The sequence below is a fragment of the Macadamia integrifolia genome, chromosome 2 (assembly GCF_013358625.1).
Source record: "Macadamia integrifolia cultivar HAES 741 chromosome 2, SCU_Mint_v3, whole genome shotgun sequence".
In the NCBI taxonomy this organism is placed as follows: Eukaryota; Viridiplantae; Streptophyta; class Magnoliopsida; order Proteales; family Proteaceae; genus Macadamia; species Macadamia integrifolia.
In genome coordinates, this window is record NC_056558.1 from 9,575,696 (window position 1) to 9,587,246 (window position 11,551).

Sequence of the window (11,551 nt, forward strand, 5' to 3'; positions counted from 1 at the left end):
TATATAAAGACATCTTGGGCTACACCTGTAATTCCTTTTCCTTTGATGTAAGGCATATGTGAGGGAGAGAGAGAGAGGATTAAGGAAAGGCTAGTGGTATTAAAATACATTCATGAGCTTTTATTCTTCTAATGATGGGAATATCTTGATCACATTCTTGTTTAAGGATTGGATCCTTAGGGATAATCCCAACTCATTTGTGTCTACTATAGTAAATCTTTCATTGATTTGAGACAATTGGTTATTTTTAGGCTAATGCTTATTTGAATACTTAAGAAAAATTATTTTATAACTTATATGTGTAAGAAAAAAAAATTTGGGTACTACAATAGTGTTTGGAGCTTGCACCACCCGTTAGTAAATGGTTCTGGATCTCAAGTTAGAACTGATTAGTTCATTGATTCGATTCTAATCCGAATTCCTTAGGATCGAAACAATTAATAGACCAAACCAATTGCCCAAAATCAGACCAATTTAGAGCCCTCTATCCCATTCAACAAAATCAACTCTTAACATGTATACATAATAATCCATGTTTGAAAATATCCACCATAGGCAATGGGGTAGAGACTAGATTCCATGAAAAAAAGTGGGGGAGAGGGGGGGGGTTAAGTGTACTAGTACTCCCTTTTACTTTTAGACATTTTATTGGTTTTTCTATTTAAGGGAAGAACTGATGGGGACAACAAAGTATTCTTGTATGGTTAGCGAGGACCCTAGTTTCAAGTAGAACCCAGTGCAGCTACTGATTACACCTTTGCTTCCTAGGGACAACATCATATATTTTAGTTGGACTTATGGCTACAGAAGCTCACAGTGGGTGGTAGGAAATACTAAACCCTCTTCATCTACCATATGCAATAGCCAAGCTAAGCTTAGTTGGGGTCCTGTCTAGATTATGCTGACTCCAAAGCTGTGGTGACCTCTTCACCTAAATGGGTTCATAATTTTCAATTTCCAAATTTGTGGGCAATATGATGACACAGTGTCAATTGACCCCTAAGGGTTTGTCAAGATTGATACCCCATGATTGGAATCATTTAGGTTGGCATCAAATTCCCAAGCGGCTGGCAAACATGTGGGTCTAGATGTGCAACTGGGCCGGCCTGAGATTGGTTTTTAAATTTTTTTGGCCCAAGTGACAAATAGGAGCAAGCAATTAATAAATATGAAATTTTATTTTGTAGTGTACAAAGCATTATATTCATTTTTTTAATCACTTTCTTACAGGTGAAGGTTATTTGACCAGATAAGCTTGTTTGGTCAACTGAAAAAATCTATCATGTAACATGTTTGATTAGAAATAAATTTTGTAGATAGGTAAATCCCCAAACCGCTTGTCTGCGTTCTAAGTTTTAGGTCAAATAAAAAATATATAACTTTATAAATCCAAGAATATAAGGATGACTTAAAACATCTCTTTTTCTCTCAATGTGAGTGTAGAGATGAGAATTCTATTCATTATCTTATATAAAATATGGGAGAGGGTTTGGGCATGCTGTCATCTTGTTGTAAGTTAGTGGCATGCATCAATGGGAATGTAGGACACATAGGAACAGGGGGTCATTTCCATAGGAGTGAGACAAATATACACGAGTCTGGGCATCCTAGTGGCATGCCCGACTTTTGCCATAGAATATATAATGTTACAATGAGCAAAAGGACTTTTTTCCTATTGGTATAAGAAACACTAGCATGTTGGACCAATGAGAGGGCGCATGCCAGCATCTTAAGCACCCTAGATGGTTGGAATGCGAGGGTAGCATCGTATTTTTGAGCATCTTGTCTCTCGGCATTTCCTATGCCAACAGGACATGGTTCTTTTTTCCTATTACAATAAAGCCGATGTTTTTTTTATGAAAACAATGTAGGGTTTGGGATAGCGTTGTGAACGATTCCTATGCACTACTGCTATGTAGCGAGATAGTTGATTCTTTTTTCTTTTTTTTTTGGCCTATATCTTCCTTTCCTTCTATAGCAAGATGAATATCTTCACTATCATCTTGAGAGATTGTGGATCAATTTCCTTGTGTCTTGATCACATTTCCCAGTATGACATGATTAGTATCTTCATTATATGAGAATGGGAGGGTGTATGCGCCAATACATAGATACATAGATATATTGAAAATAAATGGTCAAGCCATGCATTCCCCCTTTCTATCAAATTGGTAGACCTATACAAAAGAATTGATGGACACAATCCCCAAAATCTAGAGAGAGAGAGAGAGAAAGAGAGAGAGACAGACAGACCTTGCTTGTGTGTGAGGTCCTCAATTGCATTGACAAACTCACATTTGCTACTTGTTAAAAATTTATATATTCAACAAATTAAAATGAATGTTACCAAAAAAAATAAAATTTAAATGAATCAAACCCTAATTATTTAAAAAAGAAAAGTAAAATTATATCTAAAAATATATAAGAATTTTAAATAAATCATGATTCTTGAACTTTTTTTTCCCTTTTTCACAAGATTTTTTCCTTGATTTGAGACATTCCTGAAAGAGTTATAATAGTGATTCAGCGATTCTTTTATCAGTTGAACCCAATTTTAACTTAGCTTCTGACTTGGATTAGATATCTCATCTTGCCTTATTTTGTTTTTCATAAATGGCTGTCTTCTCACTCACACTTTGGTGAACTATACTACATCAAATTTTTAATGAATCACGAACATTCTTAAATATTCAAAAATAAATAATTTTTTTTTCATTTTTTGTTAACCTTGGTGTCTGGGTCAGCTTACACGCATTTCGACTAATCCTTTGAGAGACTAGCACAGCATCCCACCGTCATGATCTCCACTTAAATCACAGATGCATAGATGGATAATCGAACCTGAGACTGTGTGCCTAATTCACACATTCTCCAGTTCGTCCTAACCATCTGGATAACCCAGGGTGGATACAGAATAAATAAGAAAACACACACACACACACTCACACAATGCATACGACATGATTCGATCCCACGACCTCTTCCCCTGGGTGCCGACTCCACAAGCCGAAGCTACCACAAAAAAAAAAAAAAAATCAATTGATTGATACAAGTTAGGTCAAAGAAAAAAATTGACTTTCAACTTTTAAATAAAATCCAAATCGCATAAAGATCAAGTAGTTTTCTGGATAACAGTAGGCCTTTGGTTAAAAATAGAAGGTCTAGTCTAGTAAGCGAGTCAAGTTACAAACAAGCTAAAGCCAATGTCATAATTTGAAACTCAAACACCTTTGCAGAGGATCTGTTGAGAGTGTCTATACACTATTGTAACAGTAGGGATCGTTCTAAGGGTGTCAAATCAAAACCAAAAGCGAAAATTGAATCCGACCCATTATAATATGGTTAAATCCTGAATCTGAAATAAGTATTTATAATTCGGTTCGGTCGGATCTAGATTTATGCCAAGAATCGGCTGATCTAACCGAAATCGAACCGAATAACTTAATGTCACTTTTTTCTCTTTAACTAAAAACTTGACATAACTTATATGGAAACCCGACATAATTGTCGTCCGTAACTCTTCACGTTTGAAGTATTATATTATTCATCTTCTCACGATTAGCGTAGTAGCGAATCTTTGTCTTAGACAAAGTTGCAGTGGCTGAAAGTGTCACTTCTTCCTTTTATCACAATTTTTCGGTGGCTATTTGATTGATTCTTCTCAACAACATTATAGTAGGTCGATTTTCCATTTACCATTATTTATTGCTTATTCCCGAATAGGAACTAGAACTGGACTGGATCCGAATAAGTTGGGTACGAGTACTGATTTTTAGAACCGAAAAGGGATTTGGTCTGATTTTAAATCACATTAATAGTCTTTAGAACCAAAATCAATATCAGACCGAATACCTGATTCTAGATCGATTGACACCCTTAGATCGTTCCCCTCTCGTATTGAATCAATAAACGTTGGCATTAGCTGTTTGTGATTAGTGAAAATAATTTATTAATTTTCAAAAAAAGTATTTAACTATTAATTTCTAAAATAAGTCCCTTAATAAATGGCAGATTACAAAAAATTTCCACCACTGGATCGGATTCTGGTATCATACAGTTTGAATAACTGATAAACTCGTCACTGACTGTAGGATGCTGTGGGTCCAATCCTCCAATCTTTCTTAGAATCACCTCTCTTAATTGCAGAAACATAAATAAGATGTTTGAAATAATTTGTTTAATTGGCCTATTGATCCCTACTCCTACGGTCCTAGTCCTAGTCCCATTGAAGAGATAGAGAGAGAGAAAGAAAGAGAGAAGAGAAGAGAAGAGAAGAGAGAGAGAGATCTGAGATACGGAAAAACAAAATCCTCGACATTAATTGCTCTTCAACGCCTAGTCTTCGTTTTTTAGATTTTTCCTGCAGAATACCACTCGTGCGCTGCCGACCCCAAGACTGTTTTCTTTCTCTCTGTCACTTTATCTCTCTGTTTTCTTTCTCTCTCTAAAATGGATGTTCTTCTGGTCTTCTTGTTCTGTTCTTTCTTTCTCTATCTGCTCTTCCTCATCATCTTCCCCTGTTCCTCCCGATTCAGCTTCAGGAAACTGGGTCTTCCACCGGGAAACTTAGGTCTTCCCTTCGTCGGCGAGTCTCTGCAACTCATCTCTGCTTACAAGACAGGGAACCCAGAACCCTTCATCGACGACAGAGTGAAACGTTATGGTTCCTTATTCACAACCCACGTGTTCGGTGAACCCACAGTGTTCTCCGCTGACCCGGAAGTGAATCGGTTCGTGTTGCAGAACGAAGGGAAGCTTTTCGAGAGCAGTTACCCATCTTCGATCTCGAATCTACTGGGAAGACATTCGTTGTTGCTTATGAGAGGTGGATTGCATAAGAGGATGCATTCACTAACTATGAGCTTCGGAAATTCCACCATCATCAGAGACATTCTCCTCGTCGACATCGACCGGTTGGTTCGGGTCAATCTCGATTCCTGGACCGACCATGTCTTCCTCCAAGACGAAGCCAAGAAGGTGCGTTCTTCTTCTTCTTCTTCTCTGGTTCACGTTAGCATCTCATGGGTCTGTGTGGTCATGGTGGTCCATTTCGGCGTAAGGTAGCAAAATAATAGGAAATAAGAATAAATTTATATAAATAAGAAAGATCTTATTTTTTCTAAGCTATCGTGTCCTTGTAAGTTCTATCTTTATCCATAGTTCCATACTCTTTGAGAATGTTGATCCACTTTACTCTGGTCCACTGAAATCAATCTGTCGGTTTCCTTTTTATTTTATTTTTCTTCTCTGTAATTCAAAAGAGTTATGGAGACCATGTGGTTAATTATTATTTTTATTTTTATTTTAATTTATTGTTGTAAATTGGATTTGGTGGGTTACGTTTGGATGGTGACGCAGATAACATTCGCATTGACAGTGAAGCAATTGATGAGCTACGATCCAGGGGAGTGGACAGAGACTCTGAGGAAAGAGTATTTGCTCCTAATAGATGGCTTCTTCTCCCTTCCTCTGCCTTTCTTCTTCACCACCTATGGGAAAGCCATCAGGGTAAGGTGTATTAATTAATGGATCTAATTGAGAAATTAGAAGGAAAAAATGAGAAAAAACAGTTTTTGTGATCTGGGTTTTGTTTCATTTTTTGTTTATAATGCAGGCAAGGACGAAGGTAGCAGATGCACTAAGAGCTATGGTGAGGGAAAGGAGAAGAGAGAAGGAAGAAGGAGAAGGAGAAGGAGAAGGAGAAGCAGAAGGAGAAGAAGAGAGTAATAATGATAAGAAGAAGAAGAAAGACATGTTAGCTGCGTTATTGGGGGATGGGGAAGGAGGGTTTTCTGATGAGGAGATTGTGGATTTCTTGCTGGCTTTGTTGGTGGCGGGATATGAAACCACATCTACCATTATGACCCTGGCCGTCAAGTTTCTTACTGAGACACCTCTTGCTTTGGCACAGCTCAAGGTTTTTCCTTTTCCCCCTCTACTACTCCATTTTACCCTCCTGTTCTTTGCATTCATGCATGGATTTTGGGAACACGATCTTTGATTGTGGGCCCCATATCCTTGGCCATCTCCTCTCTCCTAGAAAAAAATTAAAAAAATATTCAAAATTGGATGTGAATGTATATATTGCGATCCTACTTTATATGGGGTATTAGACATAAGTTTATGATGAATTAGTTGCTTTATACTTGTAGCTGTAATGTGGATATCTCATGTGAGGGGAAAAACATGTGACTTCTTCTGCAACCCTACCATGGTGTATTAGATACGAGTCAATGGTGCATTGATTGCTCTGACTCCAAACTATAACATTGATATTTTTGTACGATGGGATCCCATTTGAGGGGGAGGAATATGTGACCTCTCGCGTAGTCTTACCTTTTATGGGGTATTAGACACGAGCATCGATTGTTTTGATTCGTAATTGTAATTTTTATATCTCTTGACGGTGGGATCTCGTGTGAGGAGAAAAATTTGTGACCTCTCCTACTATCCTACCGACTATGTGATCATTCCCATCTCTTGAGGATGAGATCCCATAGAGGGGAAATACTCTTCTCCCCACTTGGGGAGCTGATATGGACTTGTTGATAGTGGGGACATCAGTGGGATATCCCCACTTCTGAGTACCGTGTGTTACTCTACTTTTGCAAGCACAAGTGTTTCTAAAGTGTTTAAAAAAAGCATTTTAAACATCTTTCGTCATTTCCACTCTTGAGGATTGCTTTCACTTTTGTTAAAGTGAATCGAAACATCCAAACGTGTTTGATGTTTTTTTCTACTCCCGCGTACGTTAGTAGCAGGCAGTTGAATTTACGCGTAAACGACTTTTTTGAGTCCCAAGTCCCAAGTCCAATTTTCACTCTCTTCGCATGGTGACCTTCTCACATGGGATCTTAATATCATAACAATGAATCAATGACAATGATAGAACGAAATTCTCTCAAGTGTGTCAGCTCCTCCAGAGCCGCCAATGCACACTGAAGGAATTGGCGCACTTGAGAGGATCGGGGTCTGTGTAATGGTGCATTAAATACTTTGATTAGTAGTTTGAATACGTCTTTAACAGTGGAATACCTTGTGAGGAGGGTACCTCTTCTTCCCACATTGCCAAGTAAAGAGGATGTGGAGGATTTTTGGTGAGTTGGGTCCAAAGTCCCCACCTAGATTCAAAGTAATTGGAATCGTCTGTGTCGATTCTGATCTGGTTTGGATCCGATTAGGAGGAGAATTGGATTGAATTAGCCCAAAAAACCTCAACAGGTGTCTTAAGAAAATTGCAATTGCAGGAAGAGCATGAGGAGATCAGAGCGAAGAAGAAGAGCCCTTCTGATGCACTAGAGTGGAACGACTACAAATCCATGCCTTTCACTCAATGCGTAAGCTTCCAATGTTCTTTCCAGTTGGTAGGAATTAAAGATCTTTGATTTGTTAATTATCATCAAAATTATAATTTTTGTATGTTTAAATATATGGTTTATTAGGTGATTAATGAGACATTAAGGGTAGCCAACATCATTAGTGGAGTATTTAGGCGAGCAACAGCTGACGTCCATCTCAAGGGTCTGCTTCCCAACGCTACTTCTCTTCTCTTCTCTTCTCTCACCATTAATTAATTTCTCTCTCTTAATTCACACGTCCTACTTCTCATTAATTGCAGGCTACACAATTCCTAAAGGGTATAAGGTATTTGCATCTTTTAGAGCTGTCCACCTCGATCATCTCTACTACATAGATGCTCGTACTTTTAACCCTTGGAGATGGCAACAGGTGCTCTTACCCTTCAATCTCTCTCTCTCTCTCTCTCTCTCTCTCCTCTGTTTTTAATGAAGAAAAGCTGGATTATGTGATTGAAAACAGAGCAACTCAGGTTCATTGGGAGGAGGAAACACAGGAACAGTGAATATGTTCACACCATTTGGAGGAGGCCCACGTCTCTGTCCAGGTTATGAACTCGCCAGAGTTGAAATCTCAATTTTCCTTCACCATCTCATCACTGGCTTCACCTGGGTTCCAGCTGAAGAGGACAAATTGGTGTTTTTCCCTACCACCAGGACTCTCAAGCATTATCCCATCAAGGTCCAACGTAAACATAGATTGGTTTGATTCCAAAAGAAAACAGAGCAAAGCATCAAAGTGGGAGAAGAGAAGATAATAGAATAGAATAAAGATTTGCAGAAAAGAGTAGAAGGATGGCAATAAGGAGAGGCTGAAAAGGTGTCAAAGAAATTTTAATTAATCTATAATCTATCATCTCAATAAAAGTTCACTTTTAGGATTTCTTTTTCTTTTTTCTCCTGTATATATTATCTGGGCTATATGAATCCCCATCCCCTGATCTCAAATCTTTAAATGGACACATTAGCTTTCCAAGAAGGAGCCTTTTGAGCTTGTGATGTGCACAAGAAGAAGAAGGAGATAATAGAAACTCCAAAAGAAAAGTAAAAAAAAGTAGTGAATCCATCATATGTGGGGCAGAGGCTGTCCATGTGGGTGTGTGAAGGAGGTGTGGGCTCTTCTATTTCTTTTTGCCAACTCTCTCTCTCTCCCTCTCTCCCTCTCTCCCTTTCTCCCTCTTCCTTTCGGTGCAGGTGGAAATGCATGGTCCTTTAGCCCAACATCTTCACCTCGAGCCCCCCACCAGAGAGGGTTATCTATCTATGGATCTTGAAAAGGGAGAAAATTTCTCAGTAATGAACAGTGATACACGGGTGCTTGCTCCTCAATTATGGTCTGATCCATAAAAGGAAGTGGAAACAACCGTGGGAGACCACTCAATTGCAGAACACTCTAATGTGTGGAAAAATATTCAAATCAGGGCACAGCTTCCAAGGGAAGCAATGCCTCCTTAGACTGTATTTTCTTTGTATAGTCCTTTTCTTTTATGAGCCAATTTAGTCAACTTGACTCACCGGAGCCTGGAACATGGAATATGCTTTATGGACTGAAGACTTTGGTTCATTAACTTTGGCCAATTTCTGCTGTGGAGATAATTTCTTTCATTATAAAGGAGGTTTTAAAATACTCTTTTGAAAGGTTCTAGTTGTTTCACCAATTAAAAAAAAAAAAATGTGTAGGATGCAAGATGTGCGTGAGTGGGTAGGGTTTTATGATTGAAAGGTTAAGGATCGGGATTCTCTCGTGAATGGTGATCGTTTAGGTCTTGTTCATAGTTGCTTGAGTGATCGACACTTGTCTAAGCAGTGATACAACGATTCTTGGTATGACGTTTCTGTTCTGAACGATAAAAACTTAATCGTTGAATCATACTTTTTGCTTTAAAAAGAAGGGGTTTCTCTTGATTTAACCCCAATGTATCTCTTGGTCACTAAGAGTTTCATTGTTGTAAAGTGATTGAAGGATCATGATTGATTGAGAAATGAACATATACCATTATGAAATTAAATTCTGGTAGCCATTCAGTCAAAATAAGTTTATCTCTCAAAATTTTATTATTCTAATCTAGTTTCTTTTCATTTTCAAATGTGGAAAACTTTGAATGTACTTCCAGATAAGGTTAAAGTTGGAAAATAATTTCAATAAGAGAAAGTGAACTCTGAATCTAAGGCATTTCCATGCCTACAAACCTTCCTATTATTTTATTCATTTATTTCAAGAGAGAAAATAATAAACAATGATTGTGTGTAGGTTCAAAAAGCCTTTTTTTCCTTTTAAGTAGAGTGGATTTTTTTTTTTTTTTAAAGTGAAGTCATTAAAATATATAATTTGCTGAAACATTATCCCGTAGATTATAAGTTCTTCATAACGGTCCACCTAGTTGTATCACATGGTAGAATGTGATACAATTATGAAAGGAAAAAAATATTCATAGTTGGATAGATAATGGATTAATTAAAATTGATCATGTATAAAATTTCAAAGCTAGAAATTTTACATATTCAATTCAATGTATAGGCACTGTCTTGGTGTGTACCTCTTGGTAATTATGGATTTACAAAGATTTATTATCACTAGATTGATTTTGATTGGTTAAAACTTGCTAGATGAGTAAAGGTATTTGATTTCTCATTTATCCACAGATCCACTGATCCAAGATGTCCTTTGATAAATATTTGGGTTATCTAGATAAGCCTTTCTTCATAGGCTAACCTAATAGCATATGTCTGTTTTTTGAAATTGGAAATACTAGAGAAAAAGACTGAGGCTTTGTTTGGTTACAAGGGGAATGCAAATTTTTTATGTAAAGTGAAATTTTTTTCCCAGAAAAAATAAATTTAAATGTTTGATTGCAAGAGAAATATATTTGACATGTGAAAAAATTTTCACTTAACCATTAAAATTTCCCTACCAAAATAAGAAGAAAAAAAAAAAAAAAAACCCTACTCTCATGATCTCTCTCCCACTCTCGCAACTCTCACCCCGCTCATGAGTTTCAATGATCTCTCTCTCTCTCTTTCTTTCTCTCTCATGCGACTCAATTGGGTTTGTTTTGATCAAAAGATTTTGGGTTTGAGTTATATGGTAAATTAATTTCACTTCACTTCTGTTACAACCAAATGACTCAAAAGGGGAAAAAAAAATAATTGCTTCACTTCCCTTCCCTTCCCATCCCATTTCTCCTGCAACCAAACGCAACCTGAATGATTAGCATTAGCCCCATCCTAGCCCCTAACCCATACATAGGTCTTTCCTTCTTTCTTTAGCCCCTAGAAATACTTTTTGTGTAGGAAATAAGATCAAAATGGCGTGATTCACACATATACTCTCTGTCCTAAACCACGATGGTGTAATATACAGTTTTTTTTTTTCTTTAATTTAACACTATTCTTTTGAGAAACGTTGGGAGCCAATTCGGTATGTTACAACCAGCCAATAGTCAATACCAATATTATAGCATATTAAGAAAAAAATCTCATATTTCATTACCGATATTGTATCTACTTGATACAATATATGGTTTTATTCAAAATGATTTTAATTTAATATTTTTACCATTTTTATCTTTACACATATATTTAATATTTCAATATGATATTTGATATTTGATACTTGATATGATATTCAATATTCGATATGATTTTTATAATTTGATACAATTCAGTACATATTAATGATTTTATCTCAAATAACCATTTGGTGTTGTACAAAAAAAAACATTCTCTCATACAAAAATTGTACTGCATGATTAAAGATACGACAAATCGTATTGAATTGACACCCTAAATAAAAACAGATCAATTGTTCGTATAATTATGTGATTATACGAGTCAACATTCACCACTCATTATTTTTTTTTTTATAAATATACTTTTCTTTATCTTGTAATGGGATAAGATGAGATTAATATTGGATGCTGATTCATCTGATTCGGTGATCGTGATCGTACCAATAGCGCGATCATATTTCGAAAAATAATCTTCTGTTTTTCTCATCCTGTTTTTTCTTATTTTGCTACCTGCAGAACGTGACACGTGAACAATTTTAAGATTAACGCACTGGATGTAATAATTCTCACCTAATCTTGACCGTTGATCTCCTTATTGTCTACGTATCGCATTGTACAGATAATAAAACAAGGAAAAACATGGATGGAAAAAACATGGATTTTGATCCCCATATTTTCCGTTAAACC

General features: G+C 36.7%; 1 protein-coding gene across 1 annotated transcript; it reads left to right on the plus strand.

Annotated features, from left to right (window-relative positions):
• Nucleotides 1-4,171: 4,171 nt before the first annotated feature.
• On the plus strand, nt 4,172-8,236 carry LOC122093477 (cytochrome P450 90A1). The gene is made up of 7 exons (XM_042663827.1): nt 4,172-4,977; nt 5,359-5,508; nt 5,615-5,917; nt 7,248-7,337; nt 7,443-7,521; nt 7,619-7,728; nt 7,819-8,236. Exons 1-7 carry the CDS (start codon nt 4,450-4,452, stop codon nt 8,062-8,064), a joined length of 1,506 nt encoding a protein of 501 aa, XP_042519761.1. The 5' UTR covers nt 4,172-4,449; the 3' UTR covers nt 8,065-8,236.
• The last annotated feature ends 3,315 nt before the right edge of the window (nt 8,237-11,551 follow it).